Source organism: Pseudorca crassidens, chromosome 1, assembly GCF_039906515.1.
Source record: "Pseudorca crassidens isolate mPseCra1 chromosome 1, mPseCra1.hap1, whole genome shotgun sequence".
Lineage (NCBI taxonomy): Eukaryota > Metazoa > Chordata > Mammalia > Artiodactyla > Delphinidae > Pseudorca > Pseudorca crassidens.
The window spans coordinates 101,089,579-101,113,007 of record NC_090296.1 but is presented as its reverse complement, the minus strand read 5'-3'; the positions used below and the strand labels follow the sequence as shown (position 1 = coordinate 101,113,007).

The following is a 23,429-nucleotide window of genomic DNA, read 5'->3' as shown; positions in this document are numbered from 1 at the left end:
CCACAACTACCGAGCCCTCGTGCCACAACTACTGAAGCCTGCACACCTAGAACCCATGCTCCGCAACAAAAGAAGCCACCACAATGAGAAGCCCACACACCACAACGAGTAGCTTCCGCTTGTTGCAACTAGAGGAAGCCTGTGCACAGCAACGAAGACCCAACGCAGCCAAAAATAAATTAATTAATTTTAAAAATAAATAAAATAAAAATGCATTGCCAATCTCCTTACTGACAATCCAGCAGACCTGGCTTTACTGCATACCCCATTCCTAATCAATTTTACTACTTTACATTTATGAATTGTTTGACAGAAACAGTTACACATATATTGCCTTATTTCATCTTCAAAACAACCCTGAGAAAATGTGAAGGTAGATATTAACACAGATTAAAGAATCTGCTTAAGGTCATATAGCTTAGTTGGATGTAGAAATTAACTCAATTTTAGATAGTGTAACTTCTAGTTCAGTGTTCCATCTACAATACTTTACTGTTATCCATAAAGAGGATGTGGTCATCCATTTCATTTTGGTACTCAATTTCTATGTTAAAGTTGTTTTTTTTTTAAATTAATTATACTCAGTGTGAGATGATACATGAAAACGAAAAGATTTGTCTGAAACATGTGCTATGGGAAGCCAAGCAAGCAGGCCTCCCACGGATGCTTTATAACCAAAGCAGCTCCATTTTTACATTTTGAACATCAGGATCCCACATATGATTTCACTTGAAAACTAAAAGACCAGAGTTCAGCTCAGAAAATTAAAGCAAGCTTTTATTTAAGGCAAAGTTACTATGAATCCTTCTGGCTATTCTTATTGTCTACTTTATGCGAATTTAGATTTCAAACTAAACTAAGTTTACTAAACAAGGCAAAACAGAATAGTATACTTGAATGGACCAAAAAAAGGCATAAAAGTTGAAATAGCAACCCCTATTACCTTCAGATAGAACCACCTTCTGCCCTAAACACATAAGGATATATCCTACTTTTAAATAAGGGAGAATTTCAGTTATATAATAAATATAAATATATAAATCAATATAATAAATAACCATACACTTTTAAGAATTTGTATTTAATCAGGATTCTACTCCACCTTCATTTCAAACACAGGGAGACTGTGAATGGAAAAAAGGTACTATGTAAAGTTTAATACAATTAACTAAAATTTCTGCCACAACACACAAAGGAAACATAAGCACTTATATCTGATGATGTATATCAGTTTAAAGGTCTGTCTCAGCTGACTTTCCACATACCTTATGGGAATAATGAGGATCCATGATCCGTGCAAGACCAAAGTCGCCTATCTTCAGCACCAAGTCTTCAGTATTAATGAAAAGATTAGCTGGTTTGAGATCTCTGTGCAGTACGTTTGCTGAGTGAATATATTTGAGCCCACGTAGCAGCTGATACATGAAAAGCCTGGCATGCTCTTCCAGTAACGGGCCCTGCTCCAGGACATTAGCCAAGTCTGTCTCCATGTACTCCTGAACAATGTAAACACTGTTCAGTTCAGTAAGAGAGCCCACATCATCTGTTAACTGGCTTCCACTAGGACCAAGAATTTCAAACACCTTCACAATGTTATCATGGTCAAGTCTTCTAATAATTTTGATTTCACGCAGAGCATGTTTAACACTCTGGGGATCGGTAAGGACAATTTTCTTGATGGCTACTCTTTTGTCACAGTCATTGTCTACAGCAGAAAAAACCAAGCCATTGCCTCCACAACCCAATGGTTTTAAGTCCATATACCTAGAGCCCAGATCAAAACCATGAATGTTCATGAGACTTTCAAATTTCTCTGCCATTCTGAAACCCTTACTATTGCCTTTTCCTTTCGTATTGTTGAACTTGTGTAAATAAGGAAGAAAGCTGGCATCAAAAGGAAAGATCTTTCAAAAAGGTAGAAAAAAAATAATTTTGCTTCCACAGCAAGATGGTTTCATTGCATATGCCAACCAGGCCCGTTGAGTTCCCCTTAGATTTAAAGCTCAAAAAGCTCTACTCATACTGAGAATTAAAAAGATTGCAGTACTCATAGTTCAAGAAAGGGGCAGCAACTCTGCAGACATTTAAAGAAAACACTCAAGAAACTCAAACGGAATGAAATGACATACTATGCACTCAGATTTACTGTGCTGAAGGATTTAACATTTAACAAAAATGTGAATAAATATGCACACAACAGGCTTCTATGAACATTCTCCTCACAGTGCAGATACATTCAGTGTTGGACTGGTCCTGAGCAGCATCATTCTAAGGTGCTGGTAAGCACTATTTCCGTTTTGCTTCTTTTCTTCCTTTGTTGCTGTATATTTCAACAGGAAGCCCTGGTGGCTGTTGGTTAACAGAAGATGTCTTTTGTTAGTGATCAGGTGGCTCCAGCTCACCACAATCACAATCAAAGCTACCGTCCATCTTACTCTGATACAACCTGGAGGATGAGAAAAAAGAAGGAAAAGAGTCACCACTGTAGGAAATGCTTTTTTTTTTTGGACTGCACCTTGTGACAGGCGGAACTTCCCCGACCAGGGATCAAACCCATACCCCCTGCAGTGTAAGCGAGGAGTCTTAACCACTGGACCACCAGGGAAGCCCAGGACATGCTCTTTTATTCAACTCTATAAAATGACACAACTGGGCATTTAGCTATAGGCTACTACTGGTACATTAAACTTACGTATTTATAGTCACTAAATGGAAAGATGACCCTCAATCAAAAACAGCTATCCATGTTGTAAGCAATTCACATGTGTTGGCTCAGACTCCAGATCCCACCATACTAGATTCTTTATATTATTTAGGTCATTAGCTTGTATAATTTCTTAAATGTCAATGAGCAAAGGAAGGCTCAGAATATTTTTAAAGAATTCTCTAGAATTTTTGAGGGGTAAAGCATTAGTAACATTTTTCTAAAAATATATATATAATAGCCTGCAATGTGTTAGTTTGTTAAAGAACATGTTTACTGGGCTTCCCTGGTGGCGCAGTGGTTGAGAGTCCGCCTGCCGATGCAGGGACATGGGTTTGTGCCACGGTCCGGGAAGATCCCACATGCCGCGGAGCGGCTGGGCCCGTGAGCCATGGCCACTGAGCCTGCGCGTCCGGGAGTCTGTGCTCCGCAACAGAAGAGGCCACAGCAGTGAGAGGCCCACACACCGCAAAAAAAAAAAAAAAAAGAACATGTTTACTTATTAACTCTGCCTAACAATATCTAATGAACGAAAGTGTAGCAGTACAAATAAGAAATCTGCCGAGCATGTTCTTAAATTTACATAGGAGTGAACTTAAACAGTGAATAAACCTATGAATAAAACCCATGAAATGATGTTTAACTTCACTGGTAATCAGAAAAATTACTTCATGAAGATAACATTTCAGATTGATTAAGAGTCAGCTGTTAATATCAAGTCTGGAGAGCAATGTGGAAAAACAGGAACTTTCATACAATATTGGTGAGAGTTTAAATCAGTAAGACCATCAAAGAGCAATTTGGCATAAGCAAATAAATAAGGATCATACCTATGACTTGGCAATTTTTCTTCACGGACAGGTCCCTAGAGAAATGCTTGCAAATGAACATGCAAATGTTCATTTTCTTTGTAAGGGCAAAATATCAAAAAAAGCCTAAACTTTCAACAATAAGAGAATAAATGAGTTATACTCATATAGTGAACTACTATATAATAGTAAAAAATGAATAGAGATGGTTGAAATCACCAAATACACACTAAATTTAAAAAGCAAATGCAGAGAGAAATGTGCATGCTGAAACCAGTTATATCAAGTGCAAAATGATGCTTTTAGGGTGCATACAGATGTAGCAAAAGTAAAAAAAACATAAGATTGATAAATAACCAATTCATAATAATGATTACCTTGAGGAATGAAGGAAGGGATAAGAATCAGGGTAGGATTACACAGCACTCTTCAACTGTATCTTTAATGTGTTAGTTCTTAAAAAAAAACTGAAGTGTGACAAATTATTAGAATGTTACAGTTAGGTGGTATGTAAATGAAGAGCTCACATTATAGTGGGGGAATACAGGCAGACAAAAATGTAAAACACAGATATTAGATGGCAATAAGTGTTGTGGAAAAATAAAACAGAGAAAGAGGACAGGGAGGGTAGTTAGGAAATGCCTCTCTGATAAAGTGTTATTGGAGCAAAGCTCTAAAGGAGGAAGTAAGGAAGTGGGTATGCCTTAGGGATGCTATGTGGGAGAAACTGTTGTAGACAGAGGGACTAAGACTGGAAAGCCACTAAGGTGAGTGTCTCATGTCCCAGAAGCAACTAGGAGGGCAATGTCGTAGCTCACGTACATGCCTATGAGCATGTAATACAGCCTAACTAACCCTTACATGGAAAGGCTTCCTGTTGCTTTAAAAAAATTTTTTTTTTTATTTTTGGCTGTGTTGGGTCTTCGTTGCCGCGTGCGGGCTTTCTCTAGGTGTGGCGGTGCGCGGGCTTCTCATTGTGGTGGCTTCTCTTGTTGTGGAGCACGGGCTCTAGGTGCATGGGCTCAGTAGTTGTGGCTCGCAGGCTCTAGAGAGCAGGCTCAGGAGTTGTGGCACACTGGCTTAGGTGCTCCACGGCATGTGGGATCTTCCCAGACCAGGGCTCGAACCCGTGTCCCCTGCATTGGCAGGTGGATTCTTAACCACTGTGCCACCAGGGAAGCCCTGGCTTCCTGTTGCTGACTTTTGATCTTAAAGCTGGTATAGGGGCACATACAGTGCTATTTTCTGAATGGGTCTGAAGAGATTGGAAATAGGACAGCTGTAATAGTCCTTTGTTCAAAGAGCTAATCGTTTAAAGGCCAGGAGAAAATTTATCATTGTATGAAATAAAGCAGTCCATTCCGAACCTGAACATGTAACAACTTACAATCACCTTCAGGTGTGGCCTAAGAACTGCTAGGACCCAAACACATCAGCTATTTCACAGTGGTGAAGCTTTCGTACAACAGAGGAATCTGCCTTTATTTTCTGCCTGCTTCATTCACATTCCTACATACTTCACATGTGGAAACACAAGGTTCTGAAAAATAAAATAAGATAACAGCATTTGCCTCAATCTGAGCAAATGCTTCAATTCTGAGAAATCCACAAACATTAAAAATAATGTGTGAAGGAGAAACTGATGACACTAATAACTCAGAGACTAAGTAGATAAATGATCCTAATGGCAATAGCTTATTTAATAAAAACTGATTATTTACTATCCCTGAGTTATTTTAATAAATATGAGTGTTTCTTACATCTACTTAATATTGTGAAAGACGTTAATAGCATAATAGCTTTCTTTGTTTCACTATGACAGAGATGGTTTCTTCTGCATGCAAGTATTTTGTCTGCTTCTCAGAAATAAAAAAATAAACACAGACTCCGCAGACTCCGAAAAATTCTGTAGCTTATCAGTCTATTTGTAGTAAAACATTTAAAAGTTAAATTAAGGTTTACAAATAAACTTTTAAATAAAAAAATACTTCAGATTTTTAAAGGGCTTTAATTAATATTGTGTGCCTCCCCCCACTCCAATTTTTTCTATTTGTATACATCTTGATTCTTCCTGTTCCCTACCAAATATCTTAGAAAAAAATCAGTATATGTCAGGACTTCCCCGGTGGTCCAGTGGGTAAGACTCCATGATCCCTATGAAGGGGGCTGGGATTCAATCCCTGGTTAGGGAACTAAATCCTGCATGCATGCCACTACTATGAGTCTGCATGTGGCAACTAAAAGATCCTGCGTGCCACAACTAAGACCCAGTGCAGCCTAAGTAAATAAATAAATAAATAAATAAATAAATAACAATGATTCTTAAAAAAAAATAAAATAATTGTTCATTAAAAAAAAGTATTTTTCAAAGGCTGTCCACTGTTTCTGAAATTTACATTTCTAGTCTCCATGTGAAATAGAATGTTTGTTCACACCTACCTTCTTGCCCAACATAGACAATTCCTTAAAGCTCAGTCAAGTTTTAAGTTTTTGATAAAGGTACATTTTTATGTCAGTTTAACAGACTTGACATAAGAACAGTAAAACCTCTAGGTACTCTCTTAAGCTTCTAGTTTACTAATATAGCAATCATGGGCAAGCAGAAACAAGGCTTTGCTAAAAACAACACCACTGGGACTTCCCTGGTAGTCCTATGGTAAAGAATCCACCTTGCAATGCAGGGGGCGTGGGTTCGATCCCTGGTTGGGGAACTAAGATCCTGCGTGCCCTGGGACAACTAAGCCTGCGAGCCTCAACAAGAGAGCCCACGCGCTGCAACCTACAGAGCCCCCGCACTCTGGAGCCCGTGTACCACAACTAGAGAGAGAAAACTCGCACACCACAACTAGAGAGAGAAAACCCAAGCGCCACTAGAGAGAGAAAACCCGCACACCACAACTAGAGAGAAACCCAAGCGCCGGAATGAAGAGATCCCGCATGCCTCAACAAAGATCTCATGTTCCTCAACGAAGACCCGACGTGCCCCCGCCCCACGAAAAAAAACACCACTATCATCCAAGAGCACGACAGTAGGAACTGCAGCCAGATTATGAGAGAGACATCTTTACTCAGATTATGAGAGATCTCTGCTGAAGACCTCCAACCACAACTGCCCCCTTTCAATTTCAGTGAGACCAAGAAGCACTACAGAGCAGAAACAAGTGGAAGGATGAGAATGCCTCTTCAGAAATCTCAATGACTGGTCAGCATTTACAGGGGTAAAGAGTGGGTAAAAATTCATCTTGGGGAAGGCAGGAGTTTTACCTACGCTGAGAACTGCAAAGTTCTCATTATAGATTCAGATGATGACTATATTGAAAGCCTTAAGCAGACTTTACAGAAATGAGACCAATCTAAAGAAACAAGGTAATATTTATCAACAAAACTGTAATTCCACTAGACAGTGAGGACTGTACCAATAAAAAATTGGCGGGGGGGGTAAAGGAGAATATCCCATTATTTACAATAGTGCTTGCTCAGTGAGTTGCCTCACTGTCTGTGAGTAGTACTCTTTGAAGTCCTTCAGTATCTATTAGACCAAAAGCTATTTATTTAGCACCTTTTCATCCAGGAGCTTGAAGAATAAGCTCACCTTAAACAGTAAGTTGGAGGTAATGTTATACCTCTGCATGATAAAGTAGATCCAGTAAATGTTTCCAATTCAGTCCCACTCCATTCAGCAAGTATTTGCTAATTATATGTTATGTACTTGTCAATATACTAAGCACTGGGGATAAAATGGTAAGTAAAAATAGGCTTGGGCCCTGCCCTCATGGAGTTTATGGTATGGTTGGAGACAAACAATAAACTAACAATATGAAAAAGGAGAATGCAGAAGGGAAAAATGGTTCCAGATGGTACAGGATGGTATGAGAGCCTAGACACTGGGGGATCTGACCTAATTAGAGGTCAGGATATATGCCTCTGGAAGCCCTAAAAAGCCAGAGGTCTCCCATGCTCCTCCTTAGTGACCATGAAAACAGCTTCTTCCTTATCACCTTGACCCTCATGGCAGTTATATTCCAAATCCTGATCTCTCCAATCACCTCCATCTTTCATATCCATCAGGGAGTTCCACATGCAACTGGGCATGCACATGCAACTCAACTGGATCAGCAGATTACTCATCAGAGCATTCTCCATCCACATCACCAACCTCTAGAAACGTCTCATTTATACCATTTTCTCCACCATCTTTCATGTTTAACCCCATAAAAGCAAAGTTCAAGGCTTAGACTCTGGAAGGATCTGTGATTCTATATTCCTTTTGCACTTTCCACACACTTCAAGGGAGGAAAGGGAAAACTATGACAGGACAGCAACTTAAAAATGACCCTTCCCACCACCTTTACAATTTCTGCCTCCAAATATTACCCGTTCCTACCAACATCAGGGTTGACACTGCGTTTGTTGCTTGGAGAGAGATCACTGGTTAAGTTTTAATTAGCTGAATCAATGTTGTTTTGTTTTTAACAATTTGGTAAATAAAATGAAGTACAAAGAATGATTTATAAGGATGAAACTGGCTCTTTGGTTTTCTTTCAGTGATTCACCATAACATGGAAGTAAAAGCTCTCTATGTAGCCCAGGCTGGGTACCAGTTTCCAACATTTACATGCAGTTTCCTGAAGCTGCATTAGCCACAACTGTTGCCTCAAGCTCTCCTTTCTTCCTGAAATTGTCTCCTGCTTTCAGTCAGTTAGCCTACCCCTACACCAAGAGAAATGCAGGTACTCTGAGTCAAGCCTAAGTGTATGAAGTAAAGTTATAAAATGCAAAAGAAAGAAAAGACAGTAGAATAACTTCACTCTGCCCCATCTCCACATTCTACAGAAATTGGATTTTCTTTCCTTTCTTATCCAGGAACAACCTGGTCAGTGTCACAAAGTACAAAGTTTGAGGTGAGGGCCTTAAACATAAAGGTTATTTGTCCGGTTTTCTCTTCCATCTTCTATTCTGCTGCTTCTGAGGTTAAATGCTGACTTGGGTCAACTGGCCTGATCATACTCACTCAAACACCCCCCCCCACCCCCCCGAGCTCTTGCCTATTTAGCTCTTTTCCAGGGTGAAGTGAGTAATTTGAGTTAACTGGCATTCAGCCAGCCTCACATCTCCTCAGCCAAAACCCAGCTGCTTTTGGAGAGAAGGGAAAGGTTGAGTTCTGCTTACATTCACCTACGACTGTCTCCTAACCCTGGCACAGAGAGGTGTTGTTATAGCAAATTCACCCTTCCCGAAGATCATGTTCTCAAGCTCTCATCGAAGATACTAAGTTTCTAGGGCAGAGAAGGCCAAAGGGTACAGCTTAACTGCTTGCTTATATACATTCTTGACAAAGCCCTCACTCCTAATGTAGGGTAGCCCTCAGAGTTACCAGGGATCCCTCTCAGGATTTAGACCTAGAGGAGGTCCAAAGTGCAAACCAGTGTCAGTGAATCATCTTAGGGACCTGGCTGGTGTGGGAAGGAGGACCTTAACACTTGAGCCCTGAAGACTAACAGGCTTTGCCTGCTCTCAGTAACTACTGTAAGCTACACAGAAGAACTCTCAAAGATGGATGATTACATAGCTTCTAATAAAATATCCAGTTTTTTAAAAACTCCTCTTCTACTCCTAACTTCTGTTCTTAAATTGTCTGTAACTTTGCCTAAGTAACAGTCAGCCATTTAAAAGGCCATTATAAAATAAATGTCATTGTTTACTTTGATGTTCATTTCTAGTTGCTATTTAATTTACTCTAAGTACCTATATTGGAATATTTGAACTTCACAGACCAGATAAACAAGTCAAAGAATCTCTCTAAAGACGCTTCCAATTCTAAAAGTCTATGATTTATGAAAGCACCATATAAGTCTTTTATTTCACTAGTTTTTGCTCCCACTTATTATGGTGGGATGCCCAGAATGGTGGAAATGTGATTGAAATTACTATAAACGTAACATTAAACAAACATGATCCCTTCTAGAAATTTATGGCTGGAAAATTTTTAATGACTGTAATAACCCTTCATTCTTCTCCTATCCTCTTCCTGCCTAAGCCCTCATTTCTAAGACTCCTCTCCTAACTAATGGTAAGGAAACACTTGAGGCAAATATATAAGTAGGAGACAAGTAGGCAGCCTCCTTCTTCAAGTACCTTTGGAAATCTGAAGACTCCAACCAAACAAAAATGAATATAAATTTCTGTAGTAGTAGTCAAGATAGGTTATGCAGTGTTACAGTAACCGATAACCCTAAAATATCAGTGACTTAAACTTTTAAGTCCAGCTCATGCAACAAGACCAACATAGCTGTTATCTAAACTCTTGAAGTAGCTACCATCTCTGTCATTGTCACTCAGTGTGCCAGAGGGAAAGAAGAAGGAATATCGCACTGGTGCCTAAACCTTCGTCTAAAAATGATACACTTCACTTCTACTCACATTTTATTGACCAAAGCAGGTCACACTGTCCCACCTACTTCAAGGCAGTAGGGAAATGCAATCCCAACATGGCCCAGAAGCAGAGAGAACCTAGATTGTTTCGAACAGCTTTCACTAAAACAGCTTTAATTCTTCCATCCATCTGCTACATTTTTTTTTTTTTTTTTTTTTTTGCGGTACGCGGGCCTCTCACTGTTGTGGCCTCTCCCCGTTGTGGAGCACAGGCTCCAGACGCGCAGTCCCGGCGGCCATGGCTCACGGGCCCAGCCGCTCCGCGGCGTGTGGGATCTTCCCGGACCTGGGCACGAACCCGTGTCCCCTGCGTCAGCAGGCAGACTCTCAACCACTGCGCCACCAGGGAAGCCCCATCCACTACATTTTTATTCAACAAAACCTTTAGTGCTTACCAAATGCCAGGCATTCTTTTAGGCATTAAGGTACACAAGGGGTCAAAAAACAAAACAAAACAAAACAAAAAAACCTCATGGAGCACATATTCACTCCTAGAGCATCACAGTAACAACACACTCCATTGTAGTACGTTCCTCCCTGTCCCACTAGGCCTTCTTTCTCTCTTCTCTTTTCTAATAGCATTTTCCTTCATCTTTGGCCATCCACCCCCAATCTCATCTAATCTCTAATCTTCAAATCCTATCTTCATTTTCTAGGGCACCACTCCCTTCCCCTTTGTTGTAGCTGTATTTTAAAATAAAAGGTTTGGGGCCATGGCCGCTGAGCCTGCGCGTCTGGAGCCTGTGCTCCACAACGGGAGAAGCCACAGCAGTGAGAGGCCCGCGTACCAATAACTAAAATAATAATAAAATAAAATAAAATAAAATAAAATAAAAGGTTTGGAACTAAGTAGCTTTACTGACATTTTCTGATCATAGCTCCTGGTACTTAGTAAGCACCTTAAAAACTACTGAATGAATTAATGTAAATAACATATTCTACTTGATAGTAGAAAGTTTTGGACAAGCTCTACCCTCAATTTTTCAAAATCTGATCACATTCTGACCTACCAAGTGGGAACATCAGTGATGACTCCTAAATATGGTACTTTCCTTTCCATGCATTCCCGCAAGAGCCTCACCCTATGGTGAACACATAGGTCTGCCAACATCTGAAGAAAGCAACTGATTTCAACCCACTCAGACTGAAGAAACAAAAACACTTCAGCTTTGTTATAGCTCCTGGTTTGTTTTGCTGAGGTAGTGGAGAGGGACTGTGCCACTGAAATAGTATCCTATATAACCAGATGAGTAGGATTCTATAAAAAGTCCTACTAGCCTATATGGCAGCAAGTAGGTATCATGAAGATATGCAAGACCCTGACATTACTCTGATTTTACTGTTCTTTACTCCATCCTAGTAGGGTCTATGGCATCTAGCACCACAGCTTTCCAGACTATACATCAAATATAACAGCTGTCACTTTTGAGCTAACCCTGGTGAGGGTCTGAAGAAGGCCACATTGTGCAAGACCACACAAAACATTTCTGGACCTCATCAAATGGAGGCAACCACATGCTTGGTTAGAGAGTCCCCAACATTTTTTTTTTTTAAGAGATATCCTTTTTTTAATTTTTAATTTTATTTATTTATTTTTGGCTGTGTTGGGTCTTTGTTGCTGCACGTGGACTTTCTCTAGTTGTGGCAAGCGGGGGCTACTCTTGGTTGCGGTCCGCGGGCTTATTGCGGTGGCTTCTCTTGTTGCAGAGCATGGGCTCTAGGCACGCAGGCTTCAGTAGTTATAGCACGTGGGTTCAGTAGTTGTGGCACACAGGCTTAGTTACCCGCGTCATGGGGGATCTTTCCGGACCAGGGCTCGAACACATGTCCCCTGCATTGGCAGGTGGATTCTTAACCACTGTGCCACCAGGGAAGTCCCCCCAAATTTTAAAAAAATGATTCAGATGGCATATAACTTTTCTGGAATATCTTTCCTCCTTTGTTTCTCATTTTCTCCAGACTTGAACAAAGCTTGCAAAATAAAAAATCATGTAAGTTTCCTTTCAGATTCACACTATGGTTTGGCACTGCTGAAAAATTCCTGTCTGATTTCACTAACCCCATACTAAAAACAAAAACAAAGAAACATGAAGAGATCTGAAGTCTAGTCCAGGATCTGTGGCTAAATTAGCTTTGTAATCAAAGCATCTCAGATTTCTACATCTTAGTTCCTCATCAGGAAAATGATGGAGCTAAACTACGTGATTTCTATGGTCTCTTCCAGCTCCAAAATGTTTTAAGTTTAGTGAAAGGCTCAGGATTTCCACTCCTGATTAGTATGCAGAAAGTTGCAAGACACCATCACTCTCATCCTATAAACCCTGATAAGTTGAATAAGCTACAAAATTGTAGTTTTTTTGTTTTGTTTTTAAACATCAGGGGACTTCCCTGGTGGCGCAGTGGTTAAGAATCCACCTGCCAATGCAGGGGACACGGGTTCGAGCCCTGGTCGGGAAAGATCCCCCATGACGCGGGGAACTAAGCCTGTGTGCCAAACTACTAAGCCTGCGCTCTCAAGTCCTTGAGCTACAACTACTGAGCCCGCGAGCCACAACTACTGGAGCCCGTGCACCTAGAGCCCATGCTCCGCAACAAGAGGAGCCACCACAATGACAAGCCCCCGCTCACCGCAATTAGAGAAAGCCCGTGCACAGCAACAAAGACCCAATGCAGCCAAAAATAAACAAATAAATTTTTAAAAAACACCAGAAAGGATGCAAAGAACTCTAAATAAATTAAGTTCCAGAAAATGTCGAGCTCTTCATAAGACAAGAGACCATGGCTATTCTCATTCCTGGCAAAGTGGCAAGAAAACAAGAAATTTTCCACTAACAGGACTAAGAAGAAACCAACCAAATTTATAAACAAATTTTACTAGCTGAATGTGGATTCAGGTAACAGATTAGAATTCAGAGGAAGCCCAGTTACAAGTCCCACCTGCCAATTCTTCCCCACGGGTCCTCACTAAGGGCACAAGTCTGAAGTCAAGGCCGGAAAGCTGAGAGAAAATCTCATGAAGCATATAGGTCTCCACTGTGTACAAGACAGATGCCCTCTTTTTTTTTTTTTTTTTTTTTTTGCGGTACGCAGGCCTCTCACTGTTGTGGCCTCTCCCGTTGCGGAGCACAGGCTCCGGACGCGCAGGCTCAGCGGCCATGGCTCACGGGCCCAGCCGCTCTGTGGCATCTGGGATCTTCCCGGACCGGGGCACGAACCCGTGTCCCCTGCATCGGCAGGCGGACTCTCAACCACTGCACCACCAGGGAAGCCCCAGATGCCCTCTTAAGGTGAAGGCCAAGACAGGAATATGAGATAAACCCCTCCAAGTCACTCTGAATGTAAGGCAGATATTCTTCATTAGAAAATGGGCAAAAACATGAGTTAAATAAAGAAAACCTGAGGTGGTACTGAGAAGCAAAGAAAATGTCCAAGCAATCCAAAGAGTTGGCAGCTAGGCTGAAAAGTAGAGAGCCCCAAGGTTCAGAAAGCTGACAGGGCAGAAGTATGTGATGAGAAAATGGACAAAAACTTTCCAAAACTGATAAAAGACATCAACTCACAAACCTGGAAGCTCAATGAACAGCAAGCAGGATAAATACAAAGAAACCCATACTTAGGCACATCATCAACTGTTGAAAACTGGGGAGTGGGAAGGGCGGAAGAGCAACTCTTAAAAGCAACTATGGAAAAGAGAAAAAGTATATACTAGGGAAAAACAAAAGAAACAATGGCTGATTTATCATTAGAAACAATGAAAGCCAGAAGACAACAGAACACCACCTTTCAAGTTCCAAAAGAAACTATCAACCCAGAATTCTACATCTAGGAAAACATACTTCAAAAATGATGAAATAAAAACATTTCAAAGAGACAAAAGGGAAAAGAACTTGTCTCCAACAGACTTTCACTACAAGAAATGCTAAAAGAAGTTGCTTACGGTGAAGGAAAATGACACCAAATGCAACCCCAGATCTGCAGAAAGCAACAAAATCCCCAGAAAGGGTAAATAATTGGAAAATACAAAAAGCCTTTAAAACAAAACAAAACCCATGTTTAAATGTCTTTAAGAGACTATTGATTGTTTAGAGCAAAAATAATAATGTGCTGTAGCGGTTATAGCACATGTAGAAGTAAAACATAAGAGCACAATGTGCTAGAAGGGGGTAAACTGAATCATGCAATCGTAAGGTTTGCAGCGTTAGTGAAGTAGTTTATATTATTCAAAACAGACTGCGATAAATAATGAAAGGCTCATGGGTCATCTTTAAACACCTTGTCCCTTTTTGGCCATTATGTATACTTACTAACATGCCCATCAATGGGGAGTAAAGGGAAGGAAAAAGAAAACTAAGTAAATCAACAATTATCAGTAATGATTTATTTTGCCAAGCAGTTGTGTACTTTTACATCAATAATAATACAAACTAATACATTAACATTTAAATACCACAGATTCGGGACTTCCCTGGCGGTTGGGCAGGGGGCATGGGTTCAATCCCTGGCCTGGGAACTAAGATCCCACGTGCCACACGCATGGCCATAAATACATACACACATACGTACATACATACATATATACATACCACAAATTCACTGACACTTCCAAAGAAGATAGAAATTAACCATGTTACTCAAGATAAATACACATTTTATTATTTTTTCCCAAATATTTTAATTGAAATAATTTTGAGGGGCTCTACTTTCTACTTTAAAAGTATATAGTTTTTAAGAATTTAAGGACTTCCCTGGCAGTCCAGTGGTTAAGACTCTGTGCTCCCAACGCAGGGGGAACCGGTTCGATCCCTGGTCTGGGACTAAGATTCTGCATGCCATGTGGTGCGGCCAAAAATTAAAAAAAAAAAAAAGAATTAAAAAAACTACATTATGGGGCTTCCCTGGTGGCGTAGTGGTTGAGAGTCCGCCTGCCGATACAGGGGACACGGGTTCGTGCCCCGGTCCAGGAAGATCTCATATGCCACGGAGCAGCTGGGCCCGTGAGCCATGGCTGCTGAGCCTGCGCGTCCGGAGCCTGTGCTCCGCAACGGGAGAGGCCACAACAGTGAGAGGCCCGCGAACCGCAAAAACAAAATAAATAAAAAAATATAAAAAAGTAAAAAACTGCATTATGGAGTACAGCTCAAAAGTTCTAAGTTGACGATATAAATAACATTATCTGGTACATATTTATCCTACATTATCAGCTTTTATAAAAGCAATTAATGAAAAACATTTGTATTATAAAGGAAGTCACAGCACTGAACATGAGAATAGAATTTTAATAGTTGAATTTTAAAAGAACTGAATAAACAATAGCAAGCTTAAGAACGTAGTATGTGTGAAGCATACTACTCTTACACTAAATCCTCCTAACAACACTGCAAAATGGGTCCTAAGATCTTTAGAGAATTTAAATAATGCATTAAAAATCACATATCAGTGAGAGCCAGAATTTGAACCTCAGGTTTCAAATCAAAGCCCGTGACTGTCTCTCAAATAATAATGTAATTTACTGACAAGTACACTACACATTCCCCCCCAACCCTTTAATAGTACAGTATATTTCTTATAGACAGAACATTCTTCTGCATAACCAAAATATAATCATCAAAGTCAGGAAATTAACACTGGCATAGTACTACTATCTAGTACTCAGATCCCATTTAAGTTTTTACAATTGTACCAATAACGTACTTGAGAGCTAAATAAACCCAGTTCAGAATCACATGTTACAATGACTACAATGCAATCTTTAATGTACTTTTTCCCTATAGAAGTTTAAGGGAGTCAAACAAACATTTTATACCGTGCACAAAAATTTACTGAGCACTTGGCACGTGTCAGGCACTGTTTCCTGGTACAGTGGAGAATAAGACAGTTAAGGTTCTTCTGCTTCCAAAGACTTTACATTCTAATGAGGAAAGATTAACAAGTAAACATAACTTCAGATTTGGCCAAGTGCTATGACTGGGTGACTTGGAAATGGCCATCTAAGGAACTGAAGCCTGAATAGTAAGACAGAACCAGTGTTGCTAAGAGATGGGAAAAGAGTGTTCCAAACAGAGGAAAAAGCAAATACAACCTAGAGCAGGACATAACTTGGTATTCTGGAGGAAAAGAAAAGATGCGACAGTGTCCTGAGCAAAAGGAGCAGGGACTGATGGCAAACACATGAGGCAGGATTCTGAATTTTATAACTAAGAAAGCTACTGAAGGATTTTAAGCAGACAACTGGCATGGTTTCATCTCCATTTTTTTTTTTTTTTCCGGTACGTGGGCCTCTCACTGTTGTGGCCTCTCCCGTTGCGGAGCACATGCTCCGGACGCGCAGGCTCAGCGGCCATGGCTCACGGGCCCAGCCGCTCCGCGGCATGTGGGATCTTCCCGCACCAGGGCACAAACCCGTGTCCCTTGCATCGGCAGGCGGACTCTCAACCACTGCGCGACCAGGGAAGTCCTGTTTCATCTCCATTTTTTTTTTTTTCATCTCCATTTTTAAAAGATGATTCTGGCTACCAGGAGGAGAATGCACTGAAGAAGATGGTCAAGTGAAAGCAGAGGCCAGTTAAAAGCTATTTCAGTAGGCCACATGAAATGATGGCGACTGAGATTAGGCTGGTAGAAATGAAGATGTAAAACAGGAGAAATCAAAATCATATTTTGGAGACCAAGAAAACGTGATGATGGATTAGATATGGCGGATAAAGGGAAAAATAGGTTTTAAGGATAACTCCTAGGTGACAATTACTGAGATGGGGAAGACTTGGAGAACAATATGGGAGAAAGAGGTCTATTTTGGACATATTAAGTCTATTTAGGTGAGAAGTCTAAACCAGAAACAAACACTTGAGAATTATTCACATATAGATACTATTTAAAAAACTAAATTGAATGAGACCTCCTATGGAAAGAATCAAGAGAAGGGGGGAAAAAAGTCCAGGACTAACCTCTGGGATATGCCAATACTTAGAGGCAGGAGAGGAGAGAGAAGCCTGTAAAAAAAAAAAAAAGTATGACAAAGTGTGAGGTAGGAGGAATACAGGAATATGTGTCCCATAAACTAAGAGAAGCAGGAGAATAGGCAGAAAACTGTGGTCAATAATACTGAATGCTGCTGCAAGATCCTTTAAGATAGAATTGGTAAATGGATATCACTGGTAACCTTGACTAGAGTACTTTCAGTGGTGAGATGGTGATAGAAACCCGTCTGGAGTTGAAGAGCAAATGAAAGTGGAGAGAGCACACAAAGACAGTTCTTGAAAATCTGCTTGAAAGAGGATCAGAGAAATGAGGCAGTAACTAGAGGAGAAGAATGTGGAATCAGGAGAGGGTTTATAACAGATTTCTATTCTATATCTGCACTGTCCAATACAGAGTCAATAGCTACACATGGCTACCAAGCAACTGAAATGTAGCTAGTATGACTGAGGAACTGAATTTTTTTAAATTAATTTTTGTTTAATTAGCCACATGTGGCTAGTGGCTATATTGGACAGCATAGCTCTAGAGCACATCTGTATACCAATAAAGATGGCCCAATAGAAAGGGCAAAATTCAAGATGCAGGCAAGAAATGAGTCCTTAAGAAGTCAAGAGAAGGAATCTAGAGCACAAGTGGAGGAATGTACAAGGGATATAACATGAATGAAGCAAGGCAGGAAGCCATGTAATCGGTGGGAACCAACAAGACTTAAAATCAGAATATCCCTTAAGTTTGGTTGGAATCTTAAACATAAGACTAAATACAGAAGGCTATAAAAAGCTAATCACAAGGGGAAGGGAAGGTAATTCAAATTTACTATCTATTAAGTGACAGGCACTTTCTAAAACCAACTACTTCTGTTACTCAGAACCAACACCTTGTAAGTCACATTTTACAAATATGAACACTTTTGCTCCGAGAGGTAAATCAAGTTCACTGAAATCACACATATAGTAAATGTCAAGATCTGGACACAGGCCACTCTGACTTACTCTAGGGTTAGAATCTTACCACTGCATAAGGTGGGAGGTTAAGAACCACTCAATGTTTCTCTGCCTGGAAATAACATAACAAATGGCAGATCAATCTGGGAGCTTATCAACAAGTGGAAAAAAGCCTGAAGGTACTAGGCCAGAGGCAAAACTGTCCCCTCAATGCTATCTGCAAGATAATTAAGGAATATTTACTTAACAGGTTATTTTTAATATTTTTAAATCCAAGTGAAAATATCTTTACTGAGACAAATGGGAAAATGCATATTCTTGCAACTTTGAGTGTCTACATTACTGAACACAGGAGTATCAATCAGATAATTGGCATTGTTTTATAATAACTACTAAAATAATATCTGGGCATATTAGAAAAGCAGGTAGTTAGAAACCTACCGTCTCTCCAATTTGTAAATGAAGAGGGAAATTATTAAATTAAGCCTAATCAGTTATTTTTTAGGGGTGATAAAAATATTTTATATTTTAATGTTATATGAACTCTCAACTCGACACATTTGTCAAAACTTATCAAACTGTACATCTTAGGATCACGCTCACCATGCTATAAATTCATACGTATCAGTTTTAAAATAAATTGCATATTTTTCATAAGTTATCAATTGCTTTTATAACATATCTATTTAATAAGTACCTAATACTTTTCTCAAGAATCAAGGAGAAAGATTAAATTTTTTTCCTTCAAAAAATCTGTTAGAAGAAAATTATACGTTAAAAGCCTAATCAGTTATTAAATTACAGCTTAGACTATTTTAAATTTAGTGTGGGCAAAGATCATCTAAATCTGTGCTGTCCAATATGGTAGCCACTAACTTCATGCAGCTATTTAAGTATAAATTAATTAAAATTACATATAATTAAATATTCAGTTCCTCAGGTGCACTAGCCACCTGTCAAATGCTCAACAGTCACATGTGGCTAGTGGTTATCTCATTGGACAGCACAGAATAAAACATTTCTATCATCACAGAAAGTTCTACTGGACAGTGATTAGATCCTCAATCTTCCTTTTGACTTTTTTTTTCAGGAGGGCCAATGGAAAGAGCAACTCAGAAGACCTGAGTTTTCCAAATCAGTCACTAACCAGCTGAGCAACTTATGTATGGTTACTTAGCAATGCTTCCAGAAATGAATGTGCATTTGAATCACCTAAGAATCTAGTTAAACTGCAGGTTCTAACACAGTAAGTCTTGAGATGGGGTCGAGATTCTGCACTTCCAACAAATTCCCAGGTGCTGCTAATACTGCTTGTCCAGAAATCACCCTGTGAGTAACAAGGTCTTAGATTTCTCTGGGCCTCAGTTTTTTTAGCTGTCAAATGATGTAACTGGGGGAAGATAATACCCATGACTCCTCCATAAAAACTAACATTTTATAGTTTTATAGTTGTATAGAATTAAATGCACACAGATTTCTCATACTCTTGAAGAAGCAGTCTCTTCCCTGAAGTAAATGCTAGGATTCTAACAAACAATTTTCGTGATACCATTTTTTCCCCATAAAAAAATATCAAATTTAAATGAATATCAATGGGAAAATGTGATTTGCTACAGACAATCAGTCTGGGTACTACTTTTCAGAAATGGATTTAAAAGGCTGACATGTATATAAGACAAACCTTTCTAAATGCATCACCTCCACATGACAAGCAACTCCCAGGAAAAAAAAGTAACTACAATTACATTATTGTTTTTATGAAGTCTCAGTCAGGGCTCTGAGCAATAAAACCGACCAAAATCCCCATACCCCTAGCAGGCAGTGGAGTAATGTAACAGGCCCACAAAACAGGCTGAAGGAGCTGACAGTGGGAAGCCAACAATGCCAGAAAGAATTTACTTTTGAGGCATCTTCTATTTTAACATGGGCCCTAGAGCATGCAATGCAAACAAGGAACTGGATAGCAGTGGTGAGGCTCATAGTTTCATAAGGCAATACCTCATAGAAAGGAGATAGGCTAACACACCCAGTTTGTTTATAAATTCTGAATGAAGCATGACAGGTAATTACCTATATTCTCAAAACACACACACTGGAAATACATGTTCAACCTCTAAATGACAGGATGCTTTGAAAATCTATAATACTTTTAAATTTGTATTTTTAGATTTCCTTTAGTGGGAAATACAGTTTAAAGTTTGAATTAAATTTTACTAAAGCTCCCCTATATAAATCATACAACGTTCTTCCAAAATCTCTCCAAAGATCTGATTCTCATTAATACACTTTACTGCCCACAAACCCCTTCAAATAAATCACTGAGAAGATAAATCATATATACAAAGAAAAACTTGGGAGTGGGGAGTTTTTTCTCACTTTTAAAACAAACTGCTATCTCAATCTTCTTTTTTCCCTCAATCTTACTTTAAGCCAACCTGCTAAACAATGGCTTTCTACAATGGTCAAAATTATTTTATTACCAAATTTCAATGTAAGTCCTAAATTTGGAGCTGTACATTCAGCTTATCTTAGAAAAAGACTGATGAAAAAATAGTGCCTATAACAATACCTATTCTAAGTTGTCTTTATTAAAACAGCAAATTCACGTAGATCAGGAGAAAGCACTAAATATAATTCCATCAGAGTGAAATGTTCATATTAAGAGCTTTATCTGATTAAACACTGCTGTGCTTTTACAACACTTATTTAAACTACAGTAATTTCTAGATATTATAAAGATAACTTTTACATTACCAATGAAAACAAAAGGTTAATTTCTATCCACACCATAAAAGTACTATCTGTCCTTTGTAAATAATCCATAAGAAATCTCTCTCAATAATAACCAACGAACTGCTAGTATCAAGTATTTAATTGCAGCAACTAACCAGCAATTAATTTTACCTTTCCTCTCAACAAATATTACAAAATTCCACCTGCAGGATAAATGATATCCTTTTAAAATGCAATTTAAGAAGCCATTACTTTTTTACAGAAACTGTGGCTCCTCTTTGAGAGAGACAATTATAATGTGTACAGGAGAATTTTAGCCTATCATTTAAAAAAATACAGTGTGTAAAAAAAAGGCCACGTAGCAGTCCGTGGGCAGGATGAGTCATCACCCAACTCAAAACTTGCAGCACTTCTAAGCCTCCTCCTACCCGACCCCATCCCCTTCAGCAATGTACCCTGAGTCAGCAAACCTTCCTATTTTGTCAGTTATGAATTCTCACGATGCTTAAATGAACTTATGCAAAATGCTGCAACACTTTTAGTACTAACATTTGTCATTAGAACATGTGCTTTTTTCCTATTGCAAAATTAACTGATCTTCAATCTTCTCTGGATTCCTTCTTAATCACAGAAAGTAGCAAACACTTTTAATCCTCTTTTGCAAATAAATGAACTGCAAAATATGGTGATATATAATGGTTTTTCTAAATAATTCTCCATTTCCCAGAGTTTTTTTCTGAACAGTAATACTTAGGTGATTAAAACGTATCCTGCTCAAATCTGGCATATTTCCTACATGACTGCAATTACTGAATTTAGGACACCAATAAGCAATTTTACCAAGTTTCACAAGGCAATTCTTATTAAGTGATGTAACACATATATGGAAAAGGACTCCACGCTCCTTGGCACATGTAAACATGTTTGAACAATGACCCGTTAAAGAAGTGTAAAGTCTCTGCCACCCAATTAGAAATTATATTTCAAACATAAATATCTGACATTGCTAAGAAGAAACTCTAGAGGCAGTTCCCTTTCAGGGCCCAGTCCTGTTTGGTCCCTTCATTCTTCTAGCTCAGAACACTCATTCTTCTAGTCAGACCACCTCAGTTTCCCAACGTTAGAGAGAATGTGTCCAATCAGAACTTTAAATGACACGGCTAGGGCTTCCCTGGTGGCGCAGTGGTTGAGAGTCCGCCTGCCGATGCAGGGGACACGGGTTCGTGCCCCGGTCCGGGAAGATCCCACATGCCGCGGAGCGGCTGGGCCCGTGAGCCATGGCCGCTGAGCCTGCGCGTCCGGAGCCTGTGCCCCGCAACGGAAGAGGCCACAACAGTGAGAGGCCCGCGTACCGAAAAAGAAAAAAAAAAAAAAAAATGACACGGCTAGACAAATCAAACAATCAGAAAACTACTCTGAAGCTGTTTTCGCTCCATTTTGTCCCCTGTTAATTTTTGTTTCCCTTGACAAACCATCTTGTACCTGTAAAAAAGTTAACACTCAGACTGACTTTGGGGAGCATTTTTAGCATTGAAGGAAAGAACATGAATTTTGCTGCAAATGCTGTAGGCTTCTAATTCCACCTCACCAGTTTCCCTTTACTGGACCTTTTCCAATGAGCGAGCAAAGGAAAAAATAAAACAGGAAAGGAATCAAAAATATCCTGCTCCGGGGCGCTCCCACATTAACACCTGAACCAGTCTTACTAAGCCAAGGAACAAAAGGCGGCCAAAACGCCCTTAGTTTTCAACGCACCTCACCAAGTCAGGGAAAAATGCACAGCGGAGCGAGGAGGCCCCTTTTCAGTGAACTGACAAAACAAGTTTTCATTTGGGGACCTTCATGGACCACCACCGCTCCACGTCCCGAACGCAGCTCAGGCAAGGGTGTAGTAGAGGAGGAGGAAATTAGGAATTCCGATTCAGACGACTTTTTCTGTACCTCCTTTACGGCCACACTCAACTCAGGCAGAGGACTTCAGGGCTCTGAGCCGAGCCGGGTGAGCGGCGCGCTACGCAATTTGCCGAGTGCTCTGGAGACTTTGCCCGGCCGGAGTCAGCTGAGGCCGAGTCACCCGAGTGGGATGGGGGAGGAGACGCGGGAGCATTTCGAAAGGCAGCGTGCCAGGAAGGCGAGACTCCGCGCCACCTCACGCTCCCGGGGCGGGCCGCCCTTCCCGGCCGCCGACCCGGGCCCGCCGGCGGGGCCGGGCCGGGCTTCGAACCCGCTGACCCGGGCGCGGGAGGCGGTGCGGTAGCCAGAAAGCGGGGCCCCGGGGCGGGCAGTCGCGGCCGGGCCCGGAACCGCGGCCGGCGAGGGGCGTGCCGGGTGGGAGGGGCGCGCCGGTCGCACTGCCGGCCCCACGCGGGGACCCCGGCCCGCCGCCCGCCGGCCCGCGCCGGCCAGGCCCGAGTTAGCGAGCCGGCGGGCGGGCCGGGGGCGGGCGGGAGACGGAACAAAAGCGCCTTTGTTGAGCGGCTGCAGCCGGAGGGTCACACACAATGGAGGGAGCCGGCTCCGCCGCCGCCGCCGGGCCCGCCGCGGCGCCCTCCCGAGCAGCCCCGCCGGCGCGCCCTGCACACGTACACACACATACTCACGGGACTTCTCCGACTCATCGAGGGAGTGCGGGGCCCACGGACAGCCCCCTGTGTCGGCTCAGGTCTCCGGCTGTGCTGGCGGCAGCGGCGTCTCCGAGGCTCTCGCTTTGCCGCAGTCGCCGCCATGTAACCCCGACCCGCGAGAGAGGGCGAGGAAGGGGGCGGGGTTTCCAGGAGCCACGCCCTCTCACGTCACAGGCTCACTCCACGGGTGCCCCTGCCCCTGCCC

The 23,429-nt window shown here is 41.0% G+C and overlaps 1 protein-coding gene across 3 annotated transcripts in view; it reads right to left on the bottom strand.

Moving 5' to 3' along the window:
• MAPK6 (mitogen-activated protein kinase 6) overlaps positions 1 to 23,366 on the bottom strand; it is a 35,782-nt gene extending 12,416 nt beyond the window's left edge. Inside the window, exons 1-2 of one of the 3 annotated variants that reach the window (XM_067747163.1) lie at positions 23,201 to 23,366; positions 1,266 to 2,446 (exon numbers count right to left, since the gene is read on the bottom strand). In XM_067747163.1, the coding sequence (XP_067603264.1) occupies positions 1,266 to 1,820 (555 nt within the window). In that variant the 5' untranslated portion in view covers positions 1,821 to 2,446; positions 23,201 to 23,366. The other 2 variants (XM_067747180.1, XM_067747173.1) reach the window with 2 other exon arrangements.
• Between the last annotated feature and the right edge of the window lie 63 nt (positions 23,367 to 23,429).